Consider the following 17,090-nt stretch of genomic DNA (forward strand, 5'->3'; position numbering starts at 1 on the left):
TTTTGTAATAATCTCCACCCGGCACAGCCAGAAGAGGACTGGCCACCCCTCATACCCTGGTTCTGCTCTAGGTTCCTTCCTAGGTTCTGGCCTTTCTAGGGAGTTTTTCCTAGCCACCGTGCTTCTACATCTGCATTGCTTGCTGTTTGGGGTTTTAGGCTGGGTTTCTGTACAGCACTTTGTGACATCAGCTGATGTATTTATAAAGCCCTTCTTACATGTGATTGATTGATATACGATGTTGGCATGCTATACTATTTAATGGCTAAAATGTTGTTAAAGTGGACATCGTTTTAACGACTTTGCACATATGAAACAGACAATCATAATCAATCAAAAACATAAAATTCCCAGTTTATGCTACCAAACCAACTTTGTAAGAGGTTTTAAACTAGGTTTATTATCGTCTGTTCTGGTAAGAATGTGATGCGCATAAAACAAGAACCACAACAGGCCATTCCAGTGCAGTGTCTAAGCTGGGGTGTATTCAATAGGAAGAACTGACCTGTGTCCAATAGAAACTCGTTTTCGTTGTGAAACGTTTTCTAACTGTTTGCTACGGTGTGCACTAATGACTATACCCCGTCTTGATACTTCGCTCTTGTAGCTAGCTAGACAACTTTAGTTTAGTTGGCAAAGAGAGCTAGCTAGCTAGCAATCAAAGCCAATATCTATCTATCTAGTAAGCTAGCCAATTAATTGGTAACAGTTGGCGTGGTTTAATGATAATTGCTAAGACCAACACGTCTGCGGCGCGAACTGAAACAAAATACAAAATGGTTAGCCAGTTCTAACAACGATGACTAACGTTAAGTTATCAGTTAGCTAGCTAGCTAGCTACTTAGCTGACATTGCAGAACTGAATAGCTAAACCAAAACGAACATTACCCAAGTGTTTATTTGGCTATTAGTTGTACAAACCGATATTTGTGCTCTTCAATCTAATAAATCAAATGTTAATTTAGGGAAAAAAATACCTTCGCGTTGCTTCGCCCTTCTTCTTCTTCGGTGAGGTTTATCGCTGGTTGGCATCCAACGTTATGGTGCATTACCGCCACCTACTGTATTGGGGTGCGGACCAGAGACGGAGAAACTAAATCCTACCTGCCACCCCCGTTGCTCTTAAAAAATATAACAAACTATTTGAGACTATATCTAATGACGTTCTTGTCAATAACCTCTTTAAACTCATTTCCTGTATCCCCTTCTCCCTCATACTAGATCTCAGCCTCTCTCTTTCCCTCTGATAAAACCCACACTTTTCACGTTTCAATACATGCTCCACGGTCTCTGTTTCCTGGCAATAATCACACTTTCCTGTTGGATGCTTTCCGAATACATTTAAGGTATTATTCAACCCGCCGTGTCACACTCTTAATCCTGTAAAAATAGCCTCCTTTCTTCTGTTCTTTCCTGCCAATCTCCCCTCCCAGAATTTCCTCTGCACTTGAAAGAAATGCCTTCCCTTAGTATCTCTATTCCACTGCTTTTGTCATCTCTGCACCATCACTGTCCAAATCAGTCTTTTTGCCTCTGCCTTGCGCATTAAAACTACAACATCAACACCTCCACTACTAATTGCTTGTTTAGCCAGTACATCAACTGCCTTGTTCCCCTTCACCCCCACATAGGCTGGGACACAAGTATATCTTATCTGTATACCCATGAATCAGAGCAAATAACTACTATGTCTGGCTTGACTTTCTCCACCAACTGCAAGCCAACAGTATTGCCATCAGCTCCGCCGTATACACATCCGTATGATCTGTAATATGTTTCTGTAGTCTCTCCAACACTTCTAGATCAACTACTGGAGGTGGGAGTAGCCATGGTGGATTCACAGGGATAGCTACCTTTGGACTAAACTCCCTTCCATACAGTCCCATCTCCTTAGCCTGGGTATTACCCAACCACCCAAATCTTGTGTTCTGTCTTCACTCATGTTCCCAGCATGCCTGAAAAATCCCTTTCGCAGGATGAGACACCACATTTCCCTGTAGGTTAACCCATTAATTCATTTCCAGCTGCTGTCTCCGTATCTGCAATGGCCTATCCCCCATCTCTACCTGTAGTGCAGCCACTGGGGAGTTCCGAAACGGCCCACTACATATTATTGCCCCTGTATGACATCTAGCCTTTCCAATGAGGCCCGGGCTGCCGAACCATTCACTATGCTGCCATAGTCTATTACAAATTGGATAAATGCAAGATACATGGTCCTCAAGGAGGAATGCCCAGCCCCCCACTCCTTCCCAGTCAGACAGCACATCACATTTTAGCACCTTCTTACTCTTTCCCACCCCTCTCTCAATGTGTTCTGCTCAGGTCAGTCTAGTGTCAAAGTATACCTCAAGGAACCTGAAGGCCCCCACCCTCTCCAAGTTTCTCCCATATAACCTCAAGCATACCTCATCTCTCACCTTCCTCCTAGTAAAGAACACTGTCTGAGTTTTCTCTACAGAGAACCTGAATCCCCACATGAATGCCCACCGCTCTACCTCATCAATTGCTTCCTGTACCATCCTGACTATGTATGGCACATTTCTTCCCCTCTTCCATAAGGCCCCATCATCTGCAAATAACGACCTCCCAATATCCGTCCGTACCCGAGAGTAAACATCATTGACCGTGTCATGACTGTCCTGTGAGGATCACAATGGGTTAGATCAGCTTGGCAATGGTTGACAATAACCAGACCTCCTCTCACCGGCAGAGAGGAGGAGGAAACTGGTGTGGGGGTTTTGACACCTACACACCCTATCGTAAATTAAGGTAGAAGAAGACTCTCTCTTGTCCCCTTCAGCTTTGGCGAAAGGGATGTACTTTGTGAACAGACTTTCCTGCCGAATCTCTAACACATTCAAAAAAGTGAATACTGGAACAATATTTCTAACACAAGAATGTAGGGAATGGTCGGTGGGGAGCTATGGAAAACACATGTCATATTGTTTTTAATTTTGTGATGTCATTAAAAACTGTATGGACTAAATACTGTAACTTGGAAAGTATATCACCTCTATGTGTCAAGTTTCCACCCAATACATTGTGCATATGATATGAACATATATGACATTCTTTTTGTTAAGATAGGAATGTGATTTTAGGAGTCATAAGAGATAACTTCCAATCACATCCTTTGCACATTAAGTAGCCGTGCCCTGAGTGAGGTCAGAAGAGCGTGTCAGCCTGATGGACCCGTCCTTTTTGACCAGAGTGTTTAAAAGGACTGGCTAATAATGAACATTTCAGACCAGAACATTGCCAGGTTACAGCTGTGCGTGTAAAGTGGTCTGAATCCTGAACCCTTAATAATCAACACAAGGTGTAGGCGAGGACCTAATCTCTCAGACAATCACTGTTACAGCTGATTAGCTGTCCTGAATCAAATATCTCAAACTCTTCAAACTATCCTACTACTCTTTTCAAAACGTCATAGTATGATACTCTCATCTTCCCACTGGAACCATCAGCACGGCTGGCTGGCTTATCTACAAATAAGCAGCTTCAGGAGTGAATGGAACAGGTTGAACTCTGTAGTTCTGTTCAGGACCACACAACAAACAAAGGCACCCATACATAAATACATTCATGATTTCTTATTCCAAATGGGCGGCGGTTCGTGTGCAAACTATATGATTAATGTAAGAATAGTTCTGAAAGGTATCAATTTTTATATTTTTTATTCTCTCGCTCCTTTTCCATGACGTGGTGTAGAAAGCCACCATATTTTAAAAGACCGCAAAGGACCTTTGTCTCATGTATTAAGTGTGTATGTTATCTTGTGCTTATTTAGTTAGCTAGTAAATAAATAATTAAACCAATTTGTGTAGTACTGAAGCATGAGTATGGCTGGGGTTTTTGCAGATCCAATTAGGTTACAACTTTTTATTTAACTAAGCAAGTCATTTAAGACCAAATTCCTATTTACAATGACAGCCTTCTAAGGGCAAACAGGTGCTACCATATGGTCCTCCCAATCACAGCCGGATGCGACACAGCCTGGATTTGAACAAGGTGATGCCTCTTGCACTGAGATGCAGTGCCTTAGATCACTGCGCCACTTGGGAGCTCAACTGTCCAGAATTATGATATGATAAGAGGTTATGATTAATAATATGACTGTTTATGGATGTAATAGATATACAGTTGAAGTTGGAAGTTTACATACACTTCGGTTGGAGTCATTAAAACTCGTTTTTCAACCTCTCCACAAATGTCTTGATAAACAAACTATAGTTTTGGCAAGTCGGTTATTAAGACATCTACTTTGCGCAAACAATTGTTTACATACAGATTATTTCACTTACAATTCACTGTATCACATTTCCAGTGGGTCAGAAGTTTACATACACTAAGTTGACTGTGCCTTTAAATAGCTTGGAAAATTCCAGAAAATTATGTCATGGCTTTAGAAGCTTCTGATAGGCCAATTGACATCATTTGAGTCAATTGGAGGTGTACCTGTGGATGTATTTCAAGGCCTACCTTCAAACTCAGTGCCTCTTTGCTTGACATCGTGGGAAAATCAAAAGAAATCAGCCAAGACCTCAGAAAAAAAATTGTAGACCTCCACAAGTCTGGTTCATCCTTGGGAGTAATTTCCAAATGCCTGAAGGTACCACGTTCATCTGTAGAAACAGTAGTATGCAAGTATAAACACCATGGGAACACGCAGACTTATCGGCAGATTCAACAGCCTTGGTTTCTCAAATGATTGGCTCGCCTGGTTCACCAACTACTTCTCTGATAGAGTTCAGTTTGTCAAATAGGAGGGCCTGTTGTCCGGACCTATGGGGGTGCCAGAGGGTTAAATTCTCGGGCCGACTCTCTTCTCTGTATACATCAATGATGTCGCTCTTGCTGCTGGTGATTCTCTGATCTACCTCTACGCAGATGACGCCATTCTGTATACTTCTGGCCCTTCTTTGGACACTGTGTTAACTAACCTCCATACGAGCATCAATGTCATATGTAATACATATAACTCTCCTTCCGTAGCCTCCAACTGCTCTTAAATGCAAGTAAAACCAAATGCATGCTCTTCAACTGATCGCTGCCCGCACCTGCCCGCATGTCCAGCATCACTCTGGAGGGTTCTGACTTAGAATATGTGGACAACTACAAATACCTAGGTGTCTGGTCAGACTGTTAGGCTGTCTGGTTAGACTGGTTAGACTTCCAGACTCACATTAAGCATCTCCAATGCAAAATTAAATCTAGAATCGGCTTCCTATTTCGCCAACAAAGCATCCTTCACTCATGCTGCCAAACATACCCTCATAAAACTGACTACCCTGCCGATCCTTGACTTCGGCGATGTCATTTATAAGATAGCCTCCAACACTCTACTCAGCAAATTGGATACAGTCTATCTACTCACCAAAGCCCCATTTACTACCCACCACTGCGACCTGTATGCTCTCGTTGGCTGGCCCTCGCTTCATATTCGTCGCCAAACCCACTGGCTCCAGGTCATCTATTTTATTTTACCTTTATTTAACTAGGCAAGTCTTATTTAACTACCCTGTCTGTGCTAAGTAAAGTCCCGCCTTATCTCAGCTCACTGGTCACCATAGCAGCACCCACCCGTAGCACGCGTTCATTTCACTGGTCACTGCCAAAGCCAATTCCTCGTTTGGCTGCCTTTCCCTCTGCTGCCAATGAATGGAACAAATGTAAAAAATCACTGAAGCTGGAGACTCATATCTCCCTCACTAACTTTATGCACCAGCTGTCAGAGCAGCTCACAGATCACTGCACCTGTACATAGCCCATCTGTAAATAGCCCATCCAACTGCCTCATCCCCATACTGTTATTTTTTATTATTTCTTTATTGTTTTTTTGCTCCTTTGCACCCCAGTATCTCTACTTGCACATTAATCTTCTGCACATCTATCACTCCAGTGTTTAATTGCTAAATTGTCATTATTTTGCCACTATGACCTATTTATTGCCTTACCTCCCTTACCTCATTTGCCCACACTGAATATAGACTTTTTCTATTGTGTTATTGACTGTACGTTTGTTTATCCCATGTGTAACTCTGTGTTGTTTGTGTCGCACTGCTTTGCTCTATCTTGCCCAGGTCGCAGTTGTAAATGAGAACTTGTTCTCAACTGGCCTACTTGGTTAAATAAAGGTGAAATATATATATTTTTTAATTTAAGGAATCAATCAAATACTACTCTGGCAACATGTCATACTCTTTTGTTCCAGACAGCATCAGATACATGGGCTTCACATACTGAGACAGAGGGGCGCCCTTGCCCTTGCTCTGATGATTTCTCCGGTGAGATTCAGCGGACAGAAAAGGATGAATACATCAACATAATTGTATATTGTATATTTATATTGTATATTTGTATATTTTGTGTTTTTTTATTGTTAAAATATTTGAGGAAGTCTGGCTTCCTTTGGCATCCATGAATACACACCACTGTCTTAGACATGCTTGGAAGAGGATATAGTTTAGGTGATGACTTGATGACTCACATTCTTAACCTTCAAGGAAAGAGGAAGCATGAGAGAGCTGTCTGCTGTGTGTGTCTGACCGTGTTTGTGTGAAAGAGAGAGTGCATGAGAGAGAGTATATAGACCCCAATGTGTGTTTGTTAACCCTAGTTTCATGTCCACACCCCGGCTCAACTCCAACCCTAGCCCTAACCCTAAATACAGTTCGGTACAGTGTAATAAGGAGTTATGACAATACTTGTTACACTATAATTACAGGAATAAACACAAAGTAATAGGGCACTGTGTTGTAATGTGTAAACATCGATATCGTGGAAGATTTAAAGGCACTGTTCGTGGAGTCTGCATTCACGGTAAACGCTGCATATCTTGGCTCAATTCTAAATGACCTTTACATTTAAATGCGGATCATCCGTCATACTTCCGCGATATGGATTGAATCCAGCCCTAACTTTAACTAAAATAAAATAGACTCAAACTCTGCCTGATGGAAGTTTGACATAAAACAAAGGAAGAAAAACATATATTTTGGGCTGATATCCACTTCTGCTTTTGGGGTTTTCTTTCAGCCGGTCTCTTTCACAGTTTCACTACTGCTTAACTAGTGCCCCAACCCCAACCCCACCTCCACCACTCCACCCCCCATCAACACTGGTACATCACAAGGTCAATGAAAGGATCCCAGAGGCCATGTTTCCGTTCACAAATATTTTCAGTGTATTTCTGCTTTCTGTTTACTTCCCCTTGTTGGTTTAAAAAAACGTGGTTGCATAATTCCACCTCCGACACCTTCAAAATAACAGCTATGCATGAGTCGGCTAGCTCGAATGTGATTGAATCTAGCCTTGAATCTACAAGTGTCAGGACACAGTTTAGACACAGTGTCTAAGCAATGCTGATTCCTTGGCTAGTGTGAGAATCCTAATCTTGACAATGTAATCATGATGATCGGTGACAAAAACAAAAATGGTAGCAAAGAAAAAACACAACTTGTGTAATTACATGCATAGTAGCACCCTTCACCCCACTGCCATCAAACTCATGTTATTATTTCACTTGTTGCTCAATTCAAGACCTTTACCCTTTTGACTCATGACGAATCAAATGATTCAGACAGACAGTAGTATAGGACAACAGTGTTGGTTGAAGAATGTGATATGCGTTAGCAACTGGTCAATTTGCTTCACACACTTATTGATTTAGTCAAGTCTTTTTCATCGTGTAATACATTGAAATGATAAAATCACCAAAAAAAGATATCACAATATTTAACATATCACCACTTACACTATTCAAAATAGTCCCCATCCCTGTCATCGGCTAGTGCTCTCTGGTACACCCCCTCCAAATAAATGCTTCACAGAGTTCAAGTAACAGACACATCTCAACATCAACTGTTCAGAGGAGACTGTGTGAATTAGGCCTGTTTCTTGCTTGGGCCAAGAAACAAGAGCAATGGACATTAGACTGGTGGAAATCTGTACTTTGGACTGATGAGTCCAACTGTGCGATTTTTGGTTCCAGCCACCGTGTCTTTGTGAGACGCAGAGTAGGTGAACGGATGATCTCTACATGTGTGGTTCCCACCATGAAGAATGGAGGAGGAGGTCTGATGGTGTGGGGGTGTCTATGATTTATTTAGATTTCAAGACACACATAACCAGCATGGCTACCACAGCATTCTGCAGCGATACGCCATCCCATCTGGTTTGCACTTAGTGGGACTATCATTTGTTTTTCAACAGTACAATGACCCAAAACACACCTCCAGGCTGTGTAAGGGCTATTTGACCAAGAAGGAGAGTGATGGAGTGCTGTATCAGATGACCTGGCCTCCACAATCACCCGACCTCAACCCAATTGAGATGGTTTGTGTCACGCTGGTATAATCGATCGGGAGACAGATGCAGGAATATGTAATAGAGTTTTTAATTGTACCAAAATTACAGCGTGCCATGTAAAGGCACGGTGACGAAGACCAAACAAACACGTCTACAACACACAGGGTTGAGACCCAAACAAAAGAGCGAGGAGTACCTCTAATAATAACACAAGAGCACAATAATTATCACATGGGACGAAAACCGTAATCATCTGCGCAATCCACAATGGCACAAATGCCAAAACACACAGCACAGGTACTCACACGACCAACACACATTATAACAATAATCGACAGGACACTGGTAAACCAAGGGCACACTTACACAAATACTAATCACTGGGAATAGGGGCCAGGTTGGCGTAATGAAAGTTCCGGAGGGATCTGTGACAGGTTGGGATGAGTTGGACCGCAGTGACATGGGGAACTCCTTCAAGACTGTTGGAAAAGCATTCCTCATGAAGTTGGTTGAGAGAATGCTAAGAGTATGCAAAGCTGTCATCAGGGCAAAAGGTGGGTAATTTGAAGAATCTGAAATCTAAAATACATTTTTATTTGTTTAAAGCTTTTTTGGTTGCTACATGATTCCATATGTGTTAGTTTTGATGTCTTCACTATTATTCTACAATGTAGAAAATAGTCAAAAGTAAAGAAAAAACATTGAATGAGTAGGTGTGTTCAAAGTTTATATTGTGTATATTAAGTGTATATTATTTTAAATATGTATATACAGTATATATTTTTTATATATTTTCCTTCTTTATTATTTTCCCCTAACCCTATCACCCCTCCCATAATTGGAGTAAAGTAATGGACAACAACACTTAGGCTTCTACTTCCAGCTTATACATACTATATACATTTTATAGACATTACATTTTACATTAGTTATCTGTTGTTTTTTGGGGGGGTCCCAGCCTTCAGCTACACTCAACCCCTCCCATCTATCTCTGAAGACCATTCAGTTTTGATTTCTAGCTGCCATATATTTTTCCTCTGTGCTGTGATGTTTCACAAAAGTTCTGAATCTTTCTATTCTCATAGTTTCTACAGATTGTAAATTAAAGATAATAAAAGTAATAGTATTTTAATATTATTGATCGATTGACTCTGACTTTTGAAATCACTCAGCAGTGCTATTTGCAGAGTTAGCTCCAAGTAAATCTAGCCGTTTTTTAGCCATTCCTGAACCTGCTACCTAAAACAAGCTATATATGGGCAGTACCTGTCATGACTTCCGCCGAAGTCAGTCCCTCTCCTGGTTCGGGCGGCATTCGGTGGTCGGCCTTGCCGGCCTTCTAGCCATCGCCGATCCACCTTTCATTTTCCATTTGTTTTGTCTTGTCTTCCCACACACCTGGTTCCAATTCCATAATTACATGTTGTGTATTTAACCCTCTGTTTCTCCCAAGTGTATGTGCACGTTATGTCTGGCGTGCGAAGGGGTTTTGTCCCATTGTATTATATTGTTTTTGTTCACTGTGATTTTTTATTATTAAACTGTGCCGTTGTAACACAGTCTTTGCTCTCCTGCGCCTGACTTCTCTGCCGCCAGTACACACTCCTTACAGTACCAAAACAAATTATCTAATGGTTCTGCCTCTTCTTAGCTAAATCTGTAGAGCTGGGATGGTTGTATCCCCCATATAACATTGTATTGGTTGCTAGAATTTTGCATAATAATATACATTGAAAATATCCTCCCTACTCTTTTGCGACCTGTATGGCGCAGCTGCCCATTTTTTGGTCCTTAAATTAAACTGGTATACTTTTTTATTTATCACAATTTTCTTTAACCAATTCTGGTCTTTAATGCAGAGCTAACAGACAAGTTCCTGACCTTCTCAACCTTCCACTTGCTTCCTCCATTTTTGTGGTAATGATGCAATCAGTTGGTTGCAATTTTGGATTAAGCAAAAATATATATATATATATTTGTTAACTGCATGGGTGACATAACTCCACCAGTCCTATTTATGATATCATTTGCAAAGATTATACAGTGTTTTGTACATTTGTTCCCAAAATAACGTTTTTGTTTTATCAATTAGTATATTTGATTTGAACAATAATATTTGTTCTAATATTTGTTCTGTCTTTTCTGGTGGATTAATCTGAACTGTTCTGTTTATTCCCATCCATTCATGTCCCTTCTCCTCCATTGTCCTGGGGGAGATTGCTGTTTCTCTGCATCCTGGACCTTCGGGCCTTTCATGAACGACACAGAGGACATGATGTAGCTAGCTACACAGTTTCAGACAAGACAGGAAAACAGTTCTGATTCATATTTAGATTATTTATCAAAAGATAAATAGACTCCAGCTGAACTGTCTCTCTTACATACTTTTATTTCAGCACAAGAGTTCTGAATAAGCAGAGAGAGGGAGTTTCAGAAGACATACATTGAATAACTAGTGTGAATTGAATTGTGCGAGTGTGATGTTTGTCACTGCAAATTCATTCACCATCCTGACTCTTTAAACTGGCAACCACAGAGCTTAAGCTGAGCCACTGTGTTCACCACAGGATAGTCCAGTCAGACAACTGACAGACCAGTCATACTACTGAGACATGATAGAGACAGTCTAACTGTGAGGAACAATGTGGTGACTAAAAGAGAAACAAGCGACCACCACACTTCCTCAAGTCCAGCTGTCCAGATTACATCCTCTGTTTCTGACTTACCTCTCCCTTTCTTTCTATTTTCTCTCTAATCTTTCATTTCCCCCTTTCAAATCATTTCCCCCTTTCAAATGAGAGTGAATGAGGTGTCACCGATATGTAAAATTCACCAATGGCACATAAGGATGCTGTCCTGTGGAAGACAATGATTCTAAATGGAAACACTAAAATGGAAATAATGTTTTTCCCCCTGTTGAAACCTGAAGTTGACTTTTAGTAGAAATAACATGACTGAAGTCATCTATAACTTCCCCCAAAAGGTTGTGTCATTTCCCCCTTTTATGCTATTTTCTAGGCACAGTTCCACTTTCTTTCTGTGATGTTCATCACATACATCAAAACATTAGCACTTAACACTTTGAAACTGTGAGAGTTATTTATTCAGTAATTTACATAAATTCACAGTCTCTATGTATCCCCTGTGGTCTAGCTTCCGCCTCTCTTAGCTAGCTACAACAAAGTCAATGGAATGTGAACGGTTTGAACAACTGATCAAAAATATATATATATTTTTGTCTACACAAGCTATTCAGCTATTCAGTGTTAACTAGCCTGTAAATTAATAAGGACTGAAACCCCTCCTCATACCAAATGTGACTTCCCTCAGAAGTTGGCCACATTCACTCGAGACTGACCGGTCACCATTACAGGTCGTGACGCAGGGCCAGAACTATCATCCACTGTGCGCTCGTTGGACTGCGTGGACCGACCATCCCTGTCATCGGCTAGTGCTCTCTGGTACACCCCCGCTAAGCTCTGCCTGAACCTTGAACCCCTCATGTCCAACCCCATACAGAAGTACAGCAGCGGGTTCACACAACTGTTGAAGTAAGCAAAGCCTTTGGCCACTGTCAGCCCCACCTTCACCATGGTATTCTTGCTGTACATCATTTTGGCCAGTAGAAGGCAGTGGTAGGGTGCCCAGCACAGGAAGAAGGCACAGACCAGCGATGCCAGGATACGAAGGGGACGCGACTTGCCCGACAGGCGGGTGCGTCGGATGCCCAGCCCTGCCAGGACGTAGCAGCAGAGGATGATGAGAAAAGGAAGCAGGAAACCGCATAGGAAGCGGATGGAGTAGAGCGCTAGCTTAGCGCTGTTGTCGCCTTCCATTGGCTCCTTGACCTCCAGCGAGCACTTGCTCAGGTTGTTCTTGCCCAGGTAGACCTGGCGGTAGGCAAAGTAGGGGGCGCTCAAAATGGCCGCCACCGCCCACACGCCGGTGCTCATCAGGCGGGCGGCGCAGAGTGTCCGGCGGCGTTTGGTAAAGACGGGGTGCCAGACGCACAGTGCCCGGTCCATGCTGATGACGGCGAGCAGGAACACGCTGCAGAACATGTTGGTGTACTTGAAGAAGCCATTGAACTTGCACAGGAAGATGCCGAACGGCCAGTAGTCGAAGAACAGCTTCTTGGTCAGCGAGAGCACACGGCTCAGGCAGAAGATGAGGTCGGCCACGGCCAGGTTGACCAGCCACACGTTGGTGACGGTGGGCTTGAGCTTGAAGCCCGCCACCCAGATGACCACAGAGTTGCCCGTGGTGCCCAGGACAATGGTCAGCGTGTAGAGGACAATGATGAAGTTGTCCATGATGGCATCAATGTCCACCACAGTGGCCTTGTCATCTCGGCCGGCTGAGGCAAGGAGGACGAATGGAAGCGTGGCGTTGGATGTCATGCTGTTAAAAAGGACGAGAAGGGTGTGAATATACATAATGATTTCCTTATACATTACCACTTAATGGCTTTCCTCTAGATGAGTCATAAAGAGGAACACTTTTTCCTCTAATGATTTTGAACTTTGTCCAGCCAGTAGCCAGTCAGTTGTTATTATCAGGACGAGGACTCATAGTCACAAATGGACAGAACTCTATAAATTCTTGACTGTAAGATTAAAATATCTTTAGCTTTTTAGGAAGTATTCTGAATCTTCAGATGGGACCTTGTGTGCCGGGCATGATGTGATCTGCCCATGACAGTCTGAGTCATTCTGTGTCTGTGTCTGGGAATGTGTGTGTGTATTTGTGTGAGTATGTGGCGGAGGTCTGGTACTATGAACTACCCACAGTTGTACTTCTTTGTTGTTGTTGCTTTTTCCAACGTGCACACCAGTGGAGGCTGCTGAGGGGAGGATGGCTCATAATAATGGCCGGAACGGAGTTAATGGAATGGTATAAAACATGTGTTTGATACCATTCCACTAATTCCGCTCCAGCCATTACCATGAGCCAGTCCTCACCAACTAAGGTGCCACCAGCCTCCTGTGGTGCACACCCACATACTATGCTATTCATCGGATACTGACATACCGTCCGCATTCCACCTAAAACATATCAGTCCAACAAGGAACTTGTAAGGACATGATTGCCGTCCTGTTCCTCTTTGCATACAGTATCTCCATTTCCTTTACAGAGGCATACATAGACAGGAACCATATAATGGTTTTGTCTTATGACTGATGTGACCAGTCTCTTGCCCAGGTGCCCTCTCATTAAGAGTCAGACCAGAGATACCTGAGTCATAGCAGTGGGAATTAGGGTGCTGGGGGTGTTACAGCACACTCTAGTGGTGAGATGTTAATCCGCAGTCAGCACCCCCAAGTCAAAACATCTTGCGGCTATGGCTTGGGGTAGAATATTAGGGCACAGTATCCTGTGCCATATACCCATTCCCATCAGTGAACCAACAGTAAAACAAACATATTCATGTGGTCTAGCAACCAATAAGTTTCCAGTCCATATAAATGATGGGGTTTACTTAGGAGCAAGATTATTAGGAACACGTTATTATGAACTGAGCCAGGGACTCTTCTTTGATATGACGCCGATACGATTTGCATTCCCCAAAATACTTTCATTGCCATGAAGCTGACTCCCGGCACAAGTTCAAAGTCAATATTAGACTACATTCATTGGTTGTTCTTTATCAGTTTGAGGATGTAATCCATCCATGGAAATACACCTTACAAAGATGTTGACAGATGTGAGATACTATTTCTGTTTGAATTTCTTTATTGTCAAGATAAAGAACTATGTCTCATTGTTAGATTGACTGACATACTGCATGTACTGGTGACTGATCAATGGGACGAGCACAGTGGACTGATTGCTCTGGACTACAGTGTATAAATTATGAGTATTTAGTCATTTTATTACGCCTCCTTTTTTATGGCACTGTTTGTGTAACTACTACAATATTTATGCTTGCCTACATGATTGAATGCTGTTTGCCCCTGCTCGTAAACACTGAAGAGACTTTGTTTTCAATGGAGTTTCAATAAATGCTGCAAAACAAACCTGCCATAATCCAGCCTAGCCTTTACTCAATTACAGGGTGTCATTTGCTGGGTCCCCCCCCCCTCCACCTCAATGTCATATTTGAATCTACAGTAGTAATGTATATCAGTGGCTAATCATTATTCATCTAGTTGGCAACTCAACTTGAGCTGACATGTGGTAATGGAAAGCAATGGACACAGACAATGGGTAACATCTTCTTCATGTAGTCCCTGACAGATGATCTGTATATGTTCAGCTAACTATACACAGAATCTCATCATTTGTCCAGAATGGGCTATAGCATGCTGCTACTGTACGTGTACAGCTTGAGTATAGTACAGCTAGTCAGGAGACAGAGTTGCTGCATGTCAAATGAGTTTACCTTGTCTCTAACTAAATCAAACCAGTCGTCTGTTGATAGAACGTCGACAGAATGTTCTCTCCTGCCCTTGAAACTGTCCAAATGACGTGATTTAACAAACGAAATGAGAAGTAAAGCCAAAAAATGCTGTGTACGGTTGTTACTCATACTGATAATGCTTACCTATGAGTTGAGATGCTCCAGTAGTAGCTGACCAGTACTTCAGCTTCAATGGTTGAACAGAGTGTTGAGGTGCATAGTTCTATGCTGTGTGTCTGTGCAGATAGTTGTGTCTCTGTGTCAATACAATCCTCACTGTCGTCCTTGTCATCTCTGTGTGCATCAGTGTGTCTGTGCGAGCGAGTCTAAAGGATGTGGGCTCAAAACCCACTTGGGTGGCCACAGAAAAGACATGAGTTCTATGAACTTCCCCTCTCTCTCTCTCTCTCTCTCTCTCTCTCTCTCTCTCTCTCTCTCTCTCTCTCTCTCTCTCTCTCTCTCTCTCTATCTTTCTCTTTCCCTCTAGAAGAGGCACGAGTTGGAAGGGGGTGGGGACTACTGGCCATGCCTTACTCGGTCATTAGATGCTCTTCCCTCTTCAACTGGAGTCCACTTCCTGCCCGTATTCTCTATGGTCAGCCAAAAGAAACACACAGAATGAGGTGAATGCCCCCAAAATCTACAGAAATGTTCTCACATATATACAGTGCCTTCAGAAAGTATTGATACCCCTTGACATTCTGTTGTGTTACAGCCTGAATTCAAAATGAATTAAATAGATTTTTTTGCGGTCATCCATCTACATACAATACCCTATAATGAGAACGTGAAAACATGTTTTTAGAAATGTTTGCAAATTTATTGACAATGAAATACAGAAATATCTCATTTGCATAAGTATTCACATCCCTGAGTCAATATATGTTAGAATCATCTTTTGCAGTGGTTACAGCTGTGAGTCTTGGGTAAGTCTCTAAGAGCGTTGCACACCTGGATATAATAGTCGTGGCCAAAAGTTTTGAGAATGACACAAATATTAATTTCCACAAAGTTTGCTGCTTCAGAAAAATATATGGCAAATAGAAATCCAAAATGGATGATGTTGAGGGATAGATGGGAGAGGTTGAATGGAGCTGAAAGGTGGGACTAATAGCAAGGTAAAACATGTAGAACATACGTGGTCTGTCAAATGTATCTATGTTCAGAACTTCTGTTAAATAGCACAGTTAGAAATCAAACTGGATGGACATCAGAAATAGAGGAAGGACTAAAAACAAACAAAAAATAACTATTGTAAAATAGACTGTGAATGTAAAATGTGTATAAGATGTATAAATTAAAGGTAAAAGCCTTTTTTTTAAAGTGTTTATTAGTTTACTCCAATTGGGGGATCGGTGGATGGGTTTGCGGGGAATAATAATAAAGGTATATTCTTTTAAAAAAGTATGTATGTCTATATAGGTATGTGTATGTATATATGTGTATATGTATGCATGTGTGTATGGATATATTTACCCCAAAAATATATGGGGGATTGGAAATGATGCAGATGGATGGAACCAATATTCTTCCAGCAATATTCAGCTGATCCACCCCTTTTAAAAAATATATATATGTTTTTGCTGCTTCAGTGTCTTTAGGTATTTTTGTCAGATGTTACTATGGAATACTGAAGTATAATTACAAGCATTTCATAAGTGTCAAAGGCTTTTTTTGACAATTACATGAAGTTAATGCAAAGAGTCAATACTTGTAGTGTTGACCCTTCTTTTTCAAGACCTCTGCAATCCACCCTGGCATGCTGTCAATTAACTTCTGGGCCACAAGACTGATGGCAGCCCATTCTTGCATAATCAATGCTTGGAGTTTGTCAGAATTTGTGGGTTTATATTTGTCCACCCACCTCTTGAGGATTGACCACAAGTTCTCAATGGGATTAACGTATGGGAAGACCCAAAATATCGATGTTTTGTTCCCAGAGCCACTTAGTTATCACTTTTTCTTATGGCAAGGTGCTCCATCATGCTGGAGAAGGCATTGTTTGTCACCAAACTGTTCCTGGATGGTTGGGAGAAGTCCCTCAGACATTCATCTGATCACTCTTCATAACATTCTGGAGTATATGCAAATTGCCATTATACAAACTGAGGCAGCAGACTTTGTGAAAATGAATATTGTGTCATTCTCAAAACTTTTGACCACGACTGTACAATATTTGCACATTCTTCTTCTTAAAATTCTTCAAGCTCTGTCAAGGTGCTTGTTATCATTGCTAGACAGCAATTTTCAAGTCTTCCCATAGATTGTCAAGCCAATTTAAGTCAAAACTGTAACTAGGCCACTCAGGAACATTCAATGTCATCTTGGTAAGCTACTCCAGTGTTTATTTGGCCTTGTGTTTTAGGTTATTGTCCTG

At 41.7% G+C, this 17,090-nt stretch overlaps 1 protein-coding gene across 1 annotated transcript; it reads right to left on the reverse strand.

The window, feature by feature from the left end:
- Positions 1-11,398: 11,398 nt before the first annotated feature.
- On the reverse strand, positions 11,399-15,110 carry LOC109903663 (fMet-Leu-Phe receptor). The gene is made up of 2 exons (XM_020500522.2): positions 14,858-15,110; positions 11,399-12,714 (listed from the first exon to the last, which is right to left on the reverse strand). Exon 2 carries the CDS (start codon positions 12,711-12,713, stop codon positions 11,640-11,642), a length of 1,074 nt encoding a protein of 357 aa, XP_020356111.1. The 5' UTR covers position 12,714; positions 14,858-15,110; the 3' UTR covers positions 11,399-11,639.
- Positions 15,111-17,090: the final 1,980 nt, after the last annotated feature.

This window comes from Oncorhynchus kisutch, linkage group LG14, assembly GCF_002021735.2.
Source record: "Oncorhynchus kisutch isolate 150728-3 linkage group LG14, Okis_V2, whole genome shotgun sequence".
NCBI classification, from domain to species: Eukaryota; Metazoa; Chordata; class Actinopteri; order Salmoniformes; family Salmonidae; genus Oncorhynchus; species Oncorhynchus kisutch.

Excerpts from the sequence above, each read along its gene's own strand:
- LOC109903663 (XM_020500522.2), bottom strand. The coding sequence starts at position 12,713 with ATGACATCCAACGCCACGCTTCCATTCGTCCTCCTTGCCTCAGCCGGC.